General features: G+C 49.2%; 6 protein-coding genes across 6 annotated transcripts; 4 read left to right on the top strand and 2 right to left on the bottom strand.

Moving 5' to 3' along the window:
- Positions 1–3663: 3663 nt before the first annotated feature.
- On the top strand, positions 3664–7305 carry Aspvir_007674 (pyruvate carboxylase; the record flags this gene model as incomplete). The annotated part of the gene is made up of 2 exons (XM_043270853.1): positions 3664–7137; positions 7198–7305. 2 exons carry the CDS (start codon positions 3664–3666, stop codon positions 7303–7305), a joined length of 3582 nt encoding a protein of 1193 aa, XP_043126788.1.
- A 1899-nt stretch (positions 7306–9204) lies between these two features.
- Aspvir_007673 (uncharacterized protein) lies at positions 9205–9671 on the top strand (the record flags this gene model as incomplete). The annotated part of the gene is made up of 2 exons (XM_043270852.1): positions 9205–9348; positions 9441–9671. The coding sequence occupies 2 exons, from the start codon at positions 9205–9207 to the stop codon at positions 9669–9671; spliced, it is 375 nt and encodes a 124-aa protein (XP_043126787.1).
- Positions 9672–10531: 860 nt separating this feature from the next.
- Positions 10532–11284, bottom strand: Aspvir_007672 (60S ribosomal protein uL5; the record flags this gene model as incomplete). Its single annotated transcript, XM_043270851.1, has 3 exons — positions 10532–10658; positions 10738–10987; positions 11131–11284. 3 exons carry the CDS (start codon positions 11282–11284, stop codon positions 10532–10534), a joined length of 531 nt encoding a protein of 176 aa, XP_043126786.1.
- A 433-nt stretch (positions 11285–11717) lies between these two features.
- Positions 11718–12719, top strand: Aspvir_007671 (small nuclear ribonucleoprotein-associated protein; the record flags this gene model as incomplete). Its single annotated transcript, XM_043270850.1, has 5 exons — positions 11718–11744; positions 11912–11983; positions 12051–12474; positions 12536–12580; positions 12637–12719. The coding sequence occupies 5 exons, from the start codon at positions 11718–11720 to the stop codon at positions 12717–12719; spliced, it is 651 nt and encodes a 216-aa protein (XP_043126785.1).
- A 478-nt stretch (positions 12720–13197) lies between these two features.
- Positions 13198–14020, top strand: Aspvir_007670 (pyruvate transporter MPC1; the record flags this gene model as incomplete). The annotated part of the gene is made up of 4 exons (XM_043270849.1): positions 13198–13270; positions 13453–13525; positions 13685–13843; positions 13948–14020. 4 exons carry the CDS (start codon positions 13198–13200, stop codon positions 14018–14020), a joined length of 378 nt encoding a protein of 125 aa, XP_043126784.1.
- Positions 14021–14880: 860 nt separating this feature from the next.
- Positions 14881–16971, bottom strand: Aspvir_007669 (putative amino acid transporter; the record flags this gene model as incomplete). The annotated part of the gene is made up of 1 exon (XM_043270848.1): positions 14881–16971. The coding sequence occupies one exon, from the start codon at positions 16969–16971 to the stop codon at positions 14881–14883; it is 2091 nt and encodes a 696-aa protein (XP_043126783.1).
- Between the last annotated feature and the right edge of the window lie 495 nt (positions 16972–17466).

Raw genomic sequence — 17466 nt, 5'->3', positions numbered from 1 at the left:
GTTCCCTGTTAGATATTATAAAACCACATTAAATCTACCTCACAGGCTTGTACAGCTTAGAAACTAGTTAATAAAGTGCTTAAGGGGTACCAGGAGGAAGCCTTAATATACTAGATAACCTTTATATATAATATATATATGCTAGTAACTCCCAGGCTTCTAGAAGTATAGGAAAATTAGGTATTTATATATGCTAGAAGGCCTGACTAGTAGGTTAGTAAGATATAGGTATATTACTTTAAGAAATAACTCCTAGAATACCTTAATCTAGGCCTGGTGAAGCAGAATATAAAGGAATTAAAGTATATCTAGGCTAAAGATACAGGGCTATTAGTATACTAGTATAATCTACTTATAAATATAGTTAAAGATACACTAGTATAGTTAGTGTATAACTTTAATAAATATAGCTTCCAGCCTAGTGAAGGCAGATCTAGGAAGGTAATTAATATAAAGATTAGTTTAAAGGCTTTAAAGGCTGTCCCTAATCTTCCTAAGGCTAAAAGAGGTAAGAATATTATAACTATTAAATATATTACTATAGATAGTTAGTAGATAGATCTATAGTTTATCTTTAAAGGTATATCCCTACCTATTCTTTAAAATAATTCTTCTAAATCTTCTTATCCCTTCTGACTATTCTTGCTTCCTAAAGGTAATAGAATCTTCATAGAGTGTTAGTTTAATAAAAGTAAGGCCTTACTATTAAATATAATAATAGTAACTTAACCTAACAGCTGGATATCAGATAAACTAGCTATTTAATAGCTTTAAAGCTTTATCAAGGCAATAAATAAGTATATAAAAAGGGGAGAGAAATAGATACTTATATTTAATAGTTATAGCTCCTATCTTATGCTTAAATTCCTATAAATATATAAAGATAATAGTATTATACCCTTTAGATTCCTTCCTTATATAATACACCTTTGCCAGCCACTAGATGGGAAGCTATTCTTAAGCTATAAATAGCATTTCTAATACATTAATAATAAGCTATCTTACTAGGCTAGTTAGCTAGTAGGGAAATCAGAATTCCTATAGGTAATTAGGCCTATATGAGAGGTAGCTTTTAATTAATAAATCATCTATAAGGCCTTTAAAGATTATGGTATCTAGCCTATTAATAATAGCAGAATTATTAATTCTCTTACTAGCTAGCTAGAAATTCTAGATATTACTACACCTAATCTATATAGATCTACTCCCTCTCTGCCACTAACTATAATATTATCTTTTAGTATTAATATTACACCTCTAAAGATAATCCAGGCTCTTAAAAAGAATTAGGTAAAGCTATCTAAGTATATAGATCTACTTATACTAAAGCTATAATAGAATCTTTAATAGATATTTAAATATAATTAAATCACTACTGAGCACCTATCTATAGTAAATAATATAATCATCCAGATTAGGGCTGCGCAAGCCCCTCTATAGTGCTAATTTACTAAGTAGTAGGTTAAGCTACTTAGCTAGACTAATATACTAAATATTCAAGATGTAAATTAATCTATTGCTAAGAGGAAGGCTAAAGATACTACTATAGAGAAGAGATAATTATAGAAGTAGTAGGAGAAGGTATATAGTAATACACCACTACCAACACCTATGCAGGAGAGTAGTATATTAATTAAAGTAGTAAGAGTAGCTGAAGTGAATAGTGATATTTTTTTTATAGATAGCTAGCTAATGCATTATGAATAGCTTCAAATATCATAAAATTAGAAGTTATAGTGTGGTTAGAAATTACAGTGTGGTGCACCCACACCAGGAAGCAGGGTGGGGGCACCTGGCACAGATACTGGCTGATGGGATGTGTAGAGGTCAGATGACCTCACGGAGAGATCCAGCTTGTCCCGTCTTGTCGTATGCCAAATGCCAAATGCCAACCAAATGAGATTCTCTGCCAAGTTTAGAATTTAACCCATTTGTACACTGAGCTCTGTACATTATTAGCTATCTTGCTGACTTGAAAGACCGTACCTCTCCACCGGCACCACTTTGGGACTGCTGATGGAATTGGATAATTCTTATTCTGGTCCGTTGATCGGTCGGGGCATTCCAGTCCGAGAGCGTTGGCAACAAGAAGAACCAGTCAGATTGCAGACGATTTGCGTTTCTTGTGGCTGCGATGACCTCGGTCTATCTAACCAGAACCGTTAATTTTAGACAGATACTAGACAGACGTGACGTGATTTCACGGAGTTTGTTGTCCGGCAATGCTGCCGATCAGACCCAGAGCGCGCGCCTAGCGCCGTTTACATACGGAGATTACTAGAGGCATGTGGGATTGTGGGTAGGCTCATTCTGGAAACATGAGATCCCCAATCCCAGGATAGGAACGAACTAACTATTCTAGAATGATGCTATTGGGAAAGTAGTTCCTCACAATTCAGATGGATCAATTGATTATCTCCCGAGGGCCCGAGGTTGTAGGGATCGAGCCATCGAGGTACCTGAATAACCCGATTCTTTCTCGATAGTTCGATAATTTAGAATATGACATGAAGCCTTGTGGATGTACCTTAGCTTGGAGGTTATATTATTGTGTCATTTTCCCAGCATCTTCACCTTGATGGTCGTGCAGAGGGATCAGTTCTTCGGTGTGTTCTGCTTCACACTTGAAAGTCAATCCTCTAAGAAGTAGATAGATAGATAGTCTCGATAACTAACGACAAAATCAATTAACTAACTAATATTTCATCCACCAATGGTTCGGTCGAGCGGATAATTTCTGCTGGGTGAATGTCGATAGATAACCCAATATCTGATTTTCAGTAGAGTAAAACGATTTGTACAACAATTTGTACAAAAAGGGAAAATTCCTACGGACACTCCATGGAATCCCCCGCTGCCCGGTGTACCGGTGAGCTAAATCCAAGACTTCCAGAAGTCGATCAGAGCAGCATTTGTGATATTATTATTTTTGTATACTCCATAGTCCTGCATCATCACGATGCAAATACAGCAGATAGATTTTCCATGTGACTGTTAGATGTAGATGATTGGTAGTACTACTTGTGTACCTCTGCGTAGTATTAGTATTATTATTATTATTGGCCTCAGGCAGGTAGATCCTCCTTATCACCCTCCAAATCCCCCGCTCCTCGTTATCAACATCTTTCCATCACCTTCGCTTCTTGTCCTTCATCAGCTTCCTCTGTTGCTGCTTCTCGATCAATTGATCCCAATTCATCCCTGCATCAATTCTACCAGCTCCAATTTTATCCCCATTGACCATTACTTCGCCTATTCCACCCGTGGAGTCGTTCCAACCTTTCCCGCCCCTCCTGTTCTGGCCGCTCTTCTCCGCTGCCGAAACCGGTCCATTTTCTTTGCTTTTTGTGCTGCCCCGCGGAAAGCTTCCCTTGACCTCTCCTCCTCTTCCACCAAGGTGACTCATTGTTTTCCTACTTATTCCTTTCTATTTTCCTCCCTGACTCGCCTCACTTGCGTCTCCGTAACTCCCAAGTTCCCAAGCTTTCTAACCGTCTTCTTCTCCCGCACCTCACTTGTTGAACCTCTTCTTCCGCTACACCTCCCCATCGTCTCCCATCTTCTACAACTACTGATCGCTGTTATCACCGCAGCAGCAGCGGCAACTAGTTGGCCAGCTGATTCAATCACTTTCCCTACTCATTCATCACACAGTTGCCGACCATGGCTGCTGCCTTTCGCCAGCTCGAGGAGGCGGTCGACGACACCGAGTTCATCAATGATCAGCATGAGCACCACAGAGACTCGGTCCACCGCCGGCTACGTGCCAACTCCGCCATCATGCAATTCCAAAAGATCCTCGTCGCCAACCGTGGTGAAATTCCCATCCGTATCTTCCGTACCGCCCACGAACTTTCCCTGCAGACAGTCGCCATCTACTCGTATGAGGATCGTCTGTCCATGCACCGCCAGAAGGCCGACGAGGCCTACATGATCGGTCGTCGCGGCCAATATACCCCAGTCGCTGCCTACTTGGCCATCGATGAGATCGTCAAGATTGCTCAGGAGCATGGTGTGCACCTGATTCACCCCGGTTACGGCTTCTTGTCTGAGAACGCCGAGTTTGCTCGCAAGGTCGAGCAGGCCGGTATTGTCTTCGTGGGCCCTACCCCGGAGACCATCGAAGCCCTCGGCGACAAGGTCTCTGCCCGTCAATTGGCGATCAAGTGCGGCGTTCCCGTGGTCCCCGGTACTCCCGGTCCCGTGGAGCGCTACGAGGAGGTCAAGGCCTTTACCGACACCTATGGCTTCCCCATCATCATTAAGGCTGCCTTCGGCGGTGGCGGTCGTGGTATGCGTGTCGTCCGCGACCAGGCCGATCTGCGGGACGCCTTTGAGCGGGCTACCTCCGAGGCCCGCTCCGCCTTTGGTAACGGCACCGTCTTCGTCGAGCGTTTCCTCGACCGCCCGAAACACATCGAAGTCCAGCTTCTCGGTGACAACCACGGTAACGTCATCCACCTGTTCGAGCGTGACTGTTCCGTCCAGCGCCGTCACCAGAAGGTCGTTGAGATCGCCCCCGCCAAGGATCTGCCTACCGATGTGCGCGACCGCATCTTGGCCGATGCTGTGAAGCTGGCCAAGTCGGTCAACTACCGCAACGCCGGTACCGCTGAGTTCTTGGTTGACCAGCAGAACCGCTACTACTTCATCGAGATCAACCCTCGTATTCAGGTCGAGCACACCATCACCGAAGAAATCACCGGCATCGATATCGTCGCTGCTCAGATCCAAATCGCTGCCGGTGCTACTCTGGAGCAGCTGGGCCTGACCCAGGACCGCATCTCCACCCGCGGTTTCGCCATCCAGTGCCGTATCACCACCGAAGACCCGGCCAACGGCTTCAGGCCAGATACCGGAAAGATCGAAGTCTACCGTTCCGCTGGTGGGAACGGTGTTCGTCTGGACGGTGGTAATGGTTTCGCTGGTGCCATCATCACCCCTCACTACGACTCCATGCTGGTCAAGTGTACCTGCCGTGGTTCCACATACGAGATTGCCCGCCGCAAGGTCGTGCGTGCTCTGGTTGAATTCCGTATTCGCGGTGTCAAGACCAACATTCCTTTCCTCACCTCACTGCTGAGCCACCCTACCTTCATCGATGGCACGTGCTGGACCACCTTCATCGATGACACTCCCGAGCTCTTCGCTCTTGTCGGCAGCCAGAACCGTGCTCAGAAGCTTCTTGCCTACTTGGGTGATGTCGCCGTTAACGGCAGCAGCATTAAGGGTCAGATCGGCGAGCCCAAGCTCAAGGCCGAAATCATCAAGCCTACCCTGCTGGACGCCGACGGTAAGCCGATTGACGTGAGCGTTCCCTGCACCCAGGGTTGGAAGCAGATCCTTGACCGTGAAGGTCCCGCTGCTTTTGCCAAGGCTGTCCGTGCCAACAAGGGCTGCTTGATCATGGACACCACCTGGCGTGATGCCCACCAGTCGCTGTTGGCTACTCGTGTCCGCACGATCGATCTGCTGAACATCGCCAAGGAGACCAGCTACGCGTATGCCAACGCTTACAGTTTGGAATGCTGGGGTGGTGCCACCTTCGACGTCGCCATGCGCTTCCTCTACGAGGACCCCTGGGACCGTCTGCGCAAGCTGCGCAAGGCCGTGCCCAACATTCCCTTCCAGATGCTGCTCCGCGGTGCCAACGGTGTCGCCTACTCATCTCTTCCCGACAACGCCATTTACCACTTCTGCAAGCAGGCCAAGAAGTGCGGTGTCGACATCTTCCGTGTTTTCGATGCTCTCAACGACGTTGACCAGCTCGAGGTCGGTATCAAGGCTGTGCAGGCCGCCGAGGGTGTCGTCGAGGCCACCATCTGCTACAGCGGAGACATGCTGAACCCCAAAAAGAAGTACAACCTCGAGTACTACCTGGCCTTGGTGGACAAGATTGTCAAGTTGAACCCCCACATCCTTGGTATCAAGGATATGGCCGGTGTGCTGAAGCCCCAGGCCGCGCGCCTGCTGGTTGGCTCCATCCGTGAGCGCTACCCCGACCTCCCCATCCACGTCCACACCCACGACTCTGCCGGTACCGGTGTGGCCTCCATGGTTGCCTGCGCTCAGGCCGGTGCTGACGCCGTCGATGCCGCCACCGACAGCATGTCCGGTATGACATCTCAGCCCAGCGTTGGTGCTATCCTTGCGTCTCTCGAGGGCACCGAGCACGACCCCAAGCTCAATCGGGCCCACGTTCGTGCCATCGACTCCTACTGGCAACAGCTGCGCTTGTTGTACTCGCCATTCGAGGCTGGTCTGACCGGCCCCGACCCTGAGGTCTACGAGCACGAAATTCCCGGTGGTCAGCTGACCAACCTTCTCTTCCAGGCCAGTCAACTCGGCTTGGGTCAGCAGTGGGCCGAGACCAAGAAGGCCTATGAGTCGGCCAACGACCTGCTCGGCGACATTGTCAAGGTCACTCCCACCTCCAAGGTTGTCGGTGACCTGGCTCAGTTCATGGTCTCCAACAAGCTGACTCCCGAGGACGTTGTCGCCCGTGCTGGCGAGCTGGACTTCCCCGGCTCTGTCCTTGAATTCCTGGAGGGTCTTATGGGCCAGCCCTTCGGTGGCTTCCCTGAGCCTCTGCGATCCAAGGCTCTGCGTGAGCGCCGCAAGCTCGACAAGCGCCCTGGTCTCTACCTGGAGCCTCTGGACCTGGCCAAGATCAAGAACCAGATTCGGGAGAAGTATGGCTCAGCCACCGAGTACGACGTGGCCAGTTACGCCATGTACCCCAAGGTGTTTGAGGACTACAAGAAGTTCGTGCAGAAGTATGGTGATCTGTCCATCCTGCCTACCCGCTACTTCTTGGCCAAGCCCGAGATCGGCGAGGAATTCCACGTCGAGCTGGAGCAGGGTAAGGTCCTGATCCTCAAGATGCTGGCTATCGGCCCCCTGTCCGAGCAGACCGGTCAGCGTGAAGTCTTCTACGAGGTCAATGGTGAGGTCCGTCAGGTCACCGTGGACGACAACAAGGCCTCTGTCGACAACACCGCTCGCCCCAAGGCCGACATTGGCGACAGTAGCCAAATCGGTGCTCCCATGAGCGGTGTCGTCGTGGAAATCCGTGTCCACGAGGGTTCGGAGGTCAAGAAGGGTGACCCCGTTGCCGTTCTCAGCGCCATGAAGATGGTGAGTCCGCATCTCTTGTGCAAAATACTGACATGTCAAACAAGCTAATGGAATTATTAGGAAATGGTTATCTCTGCTCCTCACAGCGGAAAGGTCTCTGGCCTGCTCGTCAAGGAGGGCGATTCCGTCGATGGCCAGGACCTCATCTGTAAGATCGGCAAGGCGTAGAGCTCGAAAACGGCCCAAAGTCGAAATTACGAATGAATGAGGTTGTATTGTCTTGTATACAGGCCGCGTACACGGGGTTATTTGTATGGAGATATGAAAAATGGGAATGTCTTTGTGATGTCTGCTTAGAGCGTTTATAATATCTGGGTTGGGGTTTATTGTCGGTTGTTTCTATATCTGTCAACGAATCTATTTCTGAGCGCGATGGAGGTGCTCTTTCAAATTCCACAAACTCGTCACATGCAGTTGCCATCTGGAATGCACCTACTCGAAGTGTGCCGGAATATGGAGTCGTGTCATAAAAGTTTGGCAGGCCTGGGTGATCCAATTTAGACAAAGTAAAGTCACGGATGGAGTCCATTCATCTCCAAAAGGAAGGTTCATGAACGAAGGTTGCGGACAGACGCCTGAAAGCCTGTCACACTGACCGGGCTAGTCCTGGGTGCCATAGTCTCTGGGCTCTACGCCATCGCTGAGAGGGAGCTAAGCCATAGCGAATGCCACCAAAGAAGCTACAAAGGGGAGTGTTCGTAGCTTTCGATGTAATGGTGACGCCTTGGACATAGCCTCGGTGGGCGAGAGACCCCACATACGGATATCGAATGGTTTCCATGTTGCTCTGTGATTCTCAAGCTGTTTCTGTTACTACCTGGGTACGTTTTCTTGTCTCAATGGTTCATATTGATAGAATATCTGGCTACCATTATATATAACGAGGCCTATGAGCGGGGGATTTCCCCAGCCTGGCGGTGATAAGCCATCTGATAACCGAGGAGCTGAGCTAGGTGAAGAATACATCCTAGCGAACGAATCTCGAAGCGATATGAGTTGAGATGGATGCAAGTTTCGTCGGCAAAAGCAACAGGAGAGCCAACCAGACGGAGTTGACCTTCGTCGCAGCCGACAGCTTGGCCAGTCTTTGCGGGGAAAGTAACAACATTCCTGGAGGCCGATTGCAGCCTGAGGCATCACAAAATGGGTATGCTCCTGATCCAATCGGAGATAAAGACTTCGACGAATGCTTATCGCGATCAGAAACAGTATCAACTATCAACTGTATCAATCGAGATCAGCTGGCGTGAGACACGATGGATACTTTATCAGATGGACGTCTATTCCATCCGCCCTGCAAATACGATTCCATGGATGAATCGATCGAGGTTCCCCCCGCATCAAGAAAGGATCTTGACGTCAGCCATCACGAGATCACCTCGACGACACTCATTTTGCTGAACCGAACATCCCGGGGTCTGATTGAGCATGGATGATCATCCCTCAGCGGTGATTCGCCTAGAGCATGTCCATCAGTGCTGCCATCAGCAAACCTGGACGCTTCTGCGAAGATGATGAATCATCGTACCAATCTTTGGTTGATACCAATTGCTGGAAGGATGACCAGCTGCGAGCAACCATTGGATCAATCCATTCTCTTATTTGCCCCAATTAAGCTCCAGGAAAGCAATTGACAATCCACGATACATCATCCCATCAGAGTTTGTCTCACTGCTTTAGGGCAGCTAGGATAGGTAACTTACCCCTCTCGTCTGGAGACGCCTCCCTTGGCTGGGTAGGAACAGTCGGCTATATATACACCAATCAGTCATGGCATTTCACAAGATGAGCAGCCAAACTTTCTTAACAGTTGGTAAGTGAGTGATATTCACCTAGCATCTCCATTTGTCATCCTTTTAATCCCCGCAAGGTTGTGTGACCTCTTGATTATATATTATCCTGGAGCATCTATTATCTACTATTTCTTAGATCACCTCGCTCTGATTGATCTTCATCCAAGAATAACCCTGAGTCAATTGATACTGGAGCGTTGCCTAATTTATCACACTTACTAGGAACCACTATCTTGCCAACAACCTCTCGCAACTCTCAGTCAATTCATCCAAAATGAGCAACGAGTCCGAATCCCCAAAACGCCACTGGCATGGAACTATAGGTGACCGCTACGAACAGCCCAGTGTCTGGGTTAGAGGCGGCGCTATCCAAACCCTGCCCGGCAGAAGACCCTCTACCGACATGGACGACAGACATGTACGTCTGATAAGTTTCTTAGAAACTACTCTTCAAAGAATTCCTCTCGTCATCAACTTGCTTTGTGTCTTTCGGTGCTAACAATTGAACAGGGCTCAACGTCATCCGAGGCGTCCAACACTTCTGCCCAAGGAGCAAGCCCTCCACGCACTGGGAGCGGGGAGCGGAGACGGTCAAGCACAGGTCTCTTTGGAGGCTTGACGAGCACGAAGCGGAATGCCACTGATCCTAGCGTGGCTGCTCGTCGGCAGAGTTGGTTGGAGCAGTCTGAGCAGGGTGGCATCCTCTCGAAGCTCTGGAATACATACACCAGGGGCCGTTGATTGAGCTGATACGGCTGTGAAGGAAAGAAAGGGAAATTGGAACTGTCTTGTACATGTTAATGCAATGCATGGTGCCGTGTCAATATCAACATCAGAATGATTATTCACAGTGTTCATGATACTTTCTTTTCCTACAGCATAATTGCGCTGTTGATTCTGAGAAAAGGGCGAGTCAATATCATCCTGAAATACCAGTGGCTATTGCCGTATAGCCTATACCTAGCCTACACCATCTTCAGCTTGCGCTAGGTAACCGCTGTGTGCAATTGGCGTTCACATGATCAGGATGTTGTTGTATAGCCAGTCAATCTAGAATTGCCGTAAAGTGAGGTGATGTTGATGAGTTGGCGGAATACTACGGGCCATTACGAGTGTCTACACAGTGCAAGAACACCCTACACAGGACGACCTACGCCAGTGCTAGAAGGGTGTCCGTTCTGATGCCAGTCTGGCATCAGAAAAGGGTTGGGTGACCCAAGTCCTACGACTTCAACCCTGGACTGCCCACATAATAACACAACCGAAAGTGTTCCTTGACGGAAAGCACTCGGATGAAAGCCATCGACCCCACGGCCAGGAACATCCCATGAGCAGCCCATGGACTCATGGGAGCATCATGCAAAACTTTTCAACAATGGTTATGCGGAAAACATCACCCTTTGTGAAGCCTTCATTGTGAAAAGTGGATGCGTTTTTGAAATTGTGGATTGATATTCCTAGCACGCCTATCCATATGCCGTGGTAGAAAGGAGCATTTCAGAGCAGAGCGGCAATGTAGAGAAACGCCCGCCTTTTTTATCGATTCATCATAAAACACACAACCCCAAAGCGGCCCCTCCGCAGACCCGTGGACGGAATATTTACCGGACAATGCCGTCGAAGCGGTTCTTGAACCACTTGATGGTCTCAGACTGGTTGATCTTGTGGTTGGAACCGATGCTAGACTTGCAGCGGCGGCGCTTGGCAACACGCTCACCAGGGCGAGTCCTAAAAAGACACAAATCGTCAGCAATGGACTTGACTGGCAGTCCAGGGGAAGCCAAAACTAGAACCGAGGGCCACTCACATGCAGCAGTAGAAGTCCATACCGTAGATACCGATACCAGGGTCGTACTTGATACCAAGATCGATGTGCTCGCTGATACCGAAGCCGAAGTTGCCGGTCTCGGAGAAGTTCTTCTTTCTCAGCTCGTATTCCTTGACCTTGAGGCCACGCTCGAGGATCTCCTCGGCCTTGGGGCCACGGACGGTGACATGGACGGCAATCTTTTCGTTACGACGGATACCGAAGGTACGGACAGTGTAGCGGGCCTTGCCTATAATTTGGAAAAAAGTGTCCCATCAGCCATACTGTTTCCATGACTCTGATTTTTTTCGTCTTGCTCCTTCATCTTCCTCCCCTTCGTCGTCCAACGGCATCGAAAAGAACGGTTTCAGAATCGAATTCGGGTGTCCTTACTGTAGACTGGAGTCTGACCGCTCAGCTGCTCAAGCACCTTAGCAGCACGGGTAAGTCTGTCACCAGACTCGCCGACACTGATGTTGAGCACGAGCTTCTGGATGCGCAGCTCGCGCATGGGGTTTGCGCTCTTGTCCTTTCCGTCCGACTGCATAGCGATAAATTGTTAGAAAAAAAAATGTCCTTCTTCCTCGATTTGTGGTGGGCTCTGCAGAGAAAACTGGCAACATACCATGGCGACTGCTTTTGGCGTTAGATTGGTCGACTCGTTGAGTGGAAGAATCGAAGGTTCGAAAAGTGTGCAAAAGTGTATGTGTGGGTTGGGGTGGGAAGCGAGAGCCCTTAGCGTCTTGGCATGGTCGTTTGGCGCTAAGCGCAGAGCCGCGTCTCGATCACGACTCCGACTCCCGTTGCCAGCGGAATGATAGAGTCGGAGAGCCTGCTTTAGCTGGAATTCTCTATTACCTATCTACGGGCGCATAAGCTCAAAAAAGTGAATGATCAAGTAGAGGAGTCCATCTTCTACTGTCTCACTACATTCTTTGGTTTTATTCCCAAGTCGCATTCGTGCGCATTGCCCAGCCAACATGGCCGCCAACAAGCAGGGCAAGATGGTAAGTTTTCGTCATGCTGTTCCCTTCGTTGTTTCTCTTGTCGAAGATGATGTTTCTGCGGTCTTTCATAGCTGACACTGCGTTCACTTGCAGCAAAACCTCGTAAGTCATTGATTCGATGGGGTCATCTAGAGCTCAACATCCCGCAGAGTCTAACATTCGTGCAGATCAACTATCGGATGAGGATTACCCTGACCGACGGCCGACAGATGACGGGGCAAATGCTCGCATTCGATAAGGTGAATTCTACCAGGCGCTTTTCAGCACATATACATGTAGCTAACGACAACTCTTTTTGACTTATAGCACATGAACCTCGTCCTCGCAGACACAGAAGAATTCCGCCGCGTCAAGCGGAAGTCCAAGCCAGCTGCTGGACCGTCGAATGCTCCCCTGGTCGAAGCGGAAGAGAAGCGGACTCTCGGTCTCACAATCGTGCGCGGTACTCACGTCGTTTCCTGCTCCGTTGATGGCCCACCTCCCGCCGAACCATCCGCGCGACTTGGAACAGGTGCGCCCGGCGCTGCAGCTGCAGCTGCCACTCTTGCCGCTGGCCCAGGAATAAGCAAGCCCGCTGGACGAGGTCTTCCTGTCGGCCTTGGAGGCCCTGTTGCTGGCGTTGGAGGACCACCACCGCCCCCTGGCGGCTTCGGTGGTTTCCCACCGGGTGGTTTTCCTGGAGCACCTCCTCCGGGATTTGCTGGCCGTGGAGGACCCCCTGGAGGACCTCGTAAGTTCCTTCCTTTTAAAGAGTTTTCCCTCCAAATACGAAACTAATTATCTGTGTCCAGCTGGCTTCGGTCCCCCACCTGGGTTTGCGCCTCAAGGTGGTCCTCGTAAGTATTCAATGTTCTGAATATGGTTAACTCCTTGCTAACTAGGTTTGATGCAGCCGGTGCCTTCCAGCCTCCCCCAGGCTTTCAACCTCCCGGTCAGGGCCGGGGTTTCCCTCCTCCAGGCTTTGGTGGTAGATAATTAATTGATTTCCGGAACGGCACGATGGCATACAATATCCTGGCGGTCAACTGAGAACGGCAAGATTTTGAGGCTAGAAAAAGGAAAAAGGACTCGCCATGATTTCAAGTCTATTTGACAAATAGATACAGCACACATCTCTCTATCAGGCAAACGGCGTTGCGGCGTGTGCGGATGCTGGAAATGTCCCGACGAAGAGAATCAACTCCAGGAAGTTGGTCTAGGATCGATAAGCAGTAATGCTAAATATGTCTAAAGTACCGATACACTAGTCAATTCATAATATGTCTTCTGAAAAGTTTTAAAGCTCTTCATATCGCTTAAGCTCGTTCATATCAAGTAAGGACTCACGTGACATAGCCGGTTAACTCCGCGCTGTGATTCCGTGGTCGGGGAACGGTAACAAAACGTGCCTGGGTAGTGAGTCGGGATACTTGTCTTTGGACCTTACCCTTGCTTCATCGAATAATTGTTCAACATGGCCGCTGCAATCAAGGCGATCAATGCTAAGATCCGTTCCAACAAGGTTCTGGATTATATCTGCTCAACACGTACGTACAATGCCTCACCTTGTCGCTCTCGCCCGAGATCGGCCTGCCCTGGATGGCGGCGACGGTACTCATGAAAGCGCAATCAGGTTTCTGATGGCTTTTCATTAACTGATCTTGGGATGCTGTTTTGTTCTGACCGGATAATGTGCATGAGAATCGCTGACGAGGTTTTGCCAATTCAGACTTCTGGGGCCCTGCCTCGAACTTTGGTATTCCCATTGCTGCTGTGATGGACACTCAAAAGGACCCTGAAATGTACGTCGTCGTCATCGCACCCAGTTCTGAGCTTTGCGATATGATCCAATGACCCCTCTATCTCGGGCTGGACTGCTCTTATGTCGCCCTGAACCGCCCATCTAATTTGCACCTCCTGCGCGGATACAAGTCAACTCACTCAACTAATACTCCGAACAGTATCTCCGGACAGATGACTGCTGCGCTCACAGTCTACTCCGCAACCTTCATGCGTTACGCCCTCGCTGTCTCTCCCAAGAACTACCTCCTCTTCGCCTGCCATTTCATCAACTGCTCCGCTCAGATGACTCAAGGATACCGGTACCTGAACTACTGGAAGTACGTCCTCTACCCGCCTTCCTCAAACCTGCTATCCCCTGTGCCTTCATCTTCTCTCAACACAATTACTGAATGTGTAACTGACTAGCCCTTCTCAAATCTAGCTGGGGAGGCCGGGAAGCCAAGCTCGCAGAGGCCGCCAAGCAGGGCAAGGAAGTCACCGAAGCCGGCGCATAGACGACGCGATTCTCCCGTTTTAGTCGCGTGTTTCTTGGTTACTCCCGGGTGGATGCCGTCCCTATATAATCTCCCTCTTTCTCAACAGTACTTAGACCTACTCCAGATGAATGCAAAAATGGATTTCGAGTGTCGACTCGTTCGAGGATTACCCGACGGCTTCTATCCACCAGAGAATAGCTTTTTCGGCTCTGATCAACTGTGCTACGTGGATGAGATGGCCGGGTACTCCTGGAGGCTGTACATAGTCTTTCTTGCAGAAATGAATGCTTTGCACCGCCACTACTTGGCTCTTTTTGATAGTCTCGGCAGTGTGACTCGCTGAGAGCTTGATCCCGGGAGATTTATAGCAGTGCTCGTTGAATCCGAGTCTGAGCACATCAATTGGTCTAATATCTCGCTTGTTACTAGCAACCTATACGCAAGGCTGCTAGACTCTAGTGATGTAATGATCTTAACTATTGAACACACATGGCAAAAGTGCATATGCAGGCTTGCTCGAACATGACCAAGGAGTATAATGACAGAAGAATGATATGAATCGCTTGCTCTCTAATCGAAGTGCCAAACAGCATTGGATCGTCGTCTCATATCTGAATAGGTCGCGCCCACCAAAAGACAGTCGTGATAGAAATTTGTATCGATATACGAATCATGAATCGCAGTATCCTGGAGGCTTGGTGTTGTCAGAGTTCACCCAGTTGTGGAGTGTCAATGAAGTAGTATATATGCAGGAAATGACTCCAAAGCAGGAAAGAGCGATATCAGCGATCTGCTGGCGCCTGGACTGCGCACAAGCTTTGAGATGAAGGAGTGGCTGTTGGACCAAGAGTCAGTAACTTTAGAAAAAACTTCAGCAGTTACAGTTGCTGGAGACGTACCGGGTATACGTAAATCAAAGGAACACAGGCGAAGCTGCCGACGAGTGAGACAAATTTGTCAAGGTCATCCGCTCCGCCCCAGGCAACAAACGCGCAAATCATGACCAGAAAGAAGCGGAAGCAGTTTTTCTTCCACTTGATCCCGGGGTTGTACTTGCCACTGCGAGTGAAAAGTTCATTTTCCATGATTCGAATGGCCGGGAAGAGTTGCAGGGGCGTGCTCAGCAGGATTGCCAGAGAATAGAGAAATTGGACCGTATTCACGAATTTATCATCCTGAGGAAGATTGAGAATGACCACGGTTTGCGTCGCGGAGCCATAGGCTGCATAGCTGAGAGCACCAGCAGAGAGGAAGACAATTGTAATGAGGACCATGACACCGGCAAGGACGCCGGGGAACCGACGGGGTTCCTTCATTGACTCCTGAATTGGGATAATCAAACCAATCCCTTCGTACGTGAAAATGGCAGTGCCAATGAAAAGAGTCCATGTGGATGGGTTGAATGCTTTGACATCCGAAATGCCACCTTGCGAAGCGATAGTGGCAACGTCGTAGTAAAAGAGATAGATGAGTCCCAGTAGAATAAACACATCTGCCACAAGTGCGGTAAAACCCAACTTGCCAATGTCACGAATTAGCGAAAGAGGCAGAAATATGACCAATTGCATCAGCACCATGAACTTGATGTCGATGAACGACTTGCATTTGCTGACAGCCAGAACGAACGCCTGGAGATTCTCAGCAGTGAAGACAATGTATGCGGAGACAAATCCCAGTTGACTGAGAACAATAGATCCGAGGATGATCCGGCGCATATGTTTTCCAAAGAGAGCACCACCAATGTCACCAAAGGAGCCATCGATCTTCAAGCGGGTGTTGACCAGAAGGATGAAGCAGTAGAAGCTGAGTATGGATACAGCAAGCAAAACCAAACTGCTGAATAACATCCCACCATTCAGGAAAGCCCTTGGCAAGAACAGAACACCAGTGCCAACAAATGATTTGAGCAGAAGTAGAGCTGCTCCAATCGTTGTGTTGGTTCCCGTTCCACCGCGCGGTTTTGGTTTACGCTTCCTTCGGCCAGGAGTTTCTGGTCGGAGCAACGCGGACTCCTCCCCCAGTTCTCTGTCTTCTGCTTCGTCCCATGGTTCCGAGGAGAAATACTCATCAGGCCCCAGAACCTCGTCGTCCTCTTCCAGCTCTTCTCCCGCGAAGTGACCGTACAGGGTGAGAAACTCCAGGAAGCTGCTGGTATGGAGCTGATGATGAGTCGCTGGCGCCTTTGCGCGGCCGTCGGTACTTCCAGGATGAGGGCTGCCGGCAGTCCTTCGTATGAAGTCTCTTCTGAAACCTCCTGGGACCCGTATGGTATTGATGTCCATGGTTTCCTCCTCCGGCGTAGGTCTACTGAGACTGAAACTCTTACTTCGCAGATGTTTTCGTACCCAATTCCCGGCTTCGGCATCCTCAGCCCACCTATAGACCTGTCTTGTAATATCTCCTCCCTGCAATTGCAAGCTAGAGAATTCATCATCGGCGTTGCTTGCGATGTCCCTAAAGCTATTCGATTCGATAGCGTTCTGCGGTTGCACGAGGTGTCTCTTCACAACCTCAGGATCCTCATATGGCGCATTTGAATATATGGAGCCTTCCCTTCCTATTTTATTGTCAAATGAGCCATAATTTGACCTCACCGGCTGACTCAATAAGGCAGGGGAGTCGGTTCGTCTCGGTGGAGTCCCAAGTCTCGGGGGTGACCGACCAAGACTCTCCTGAAGCGCAGATGCAATCATGGACTGTCCTGGGCCTGGTAGCGAGGCTGGATTATCCACCCGGCCGAGGTCCTGTCCGTTCCCTGTCGTAGACTGGTTTGGTATAGGCACTTGTCTGGATGAATATGAGGTTGAAAGGGAAGGAACTGGCGAAGCTAGTCGTGCAATAGAGGCCTGTCTTGACCCGACGTCTGTTGAAGGAGATTCCGAACGCTTAGCCGGGGTTGACATAGGAGTCGACCGATCCGGTTGATGTGACGGTCCCTCCCCATTGTCTGTTCTCCCCGATGACGCCATTTCGCAACGGACTAGACAAGCAATAGACGACAAGATAAGAAGTTGAGAGGTACAGTGGACCCTGCATAAACTTAATACAAAGCTTCGCCCAACTTGATGAGTGTTCACAAGCAGTGAGGCAGCGCAGAAGCGGCAACGCGACTTGGGCGTAAAATAAGAGTGTATTCTGCAGCGGCTGTATTTTCCACCGAAGCGATGCCTTGTTTGTATAAAAATATCCTTATCGTTATATCAATGAAAATTGGTAGTGTCCATCCTTCGTTGTCCTCGGGTATAGATGAGTATAACAACAGCTTACGGAAGATGATGAAGGATGCGGCCTGTGCCTGGTGACTAATGAGGAATTTGCACTGTTTGTCTTTGTGTCTTCGTGAGGTCATTGCCGATCTTCCAAGCATTGCGGTTTGCAGTGATGCCAAGTCAATTGCTTCATTCTGAGCTCGATTTTGCCGGATCTTCGAATCTTTGAACACACCAATGCTTTTAATCAAGTAT

This window comes from Aspergillus viridinutans (genome assembly GCF_018404265.1).
Source record: "Aspergillus viridinutans IFM 47045 DNA, scaffold_5, whole genome shotgun sequence".
Taxonomy (NCBI): Eukaryota; Fungi; Ascomycota; class Eurotiomycetes; order Eurotiales; family Aspergillaceae; genus Aspergillus; species Aspergillus viridinutans.
Note: the sequence above shows the minus strand (reverse complement) of the source record. Positions and strands in the feature narration are given on the sequence as shown.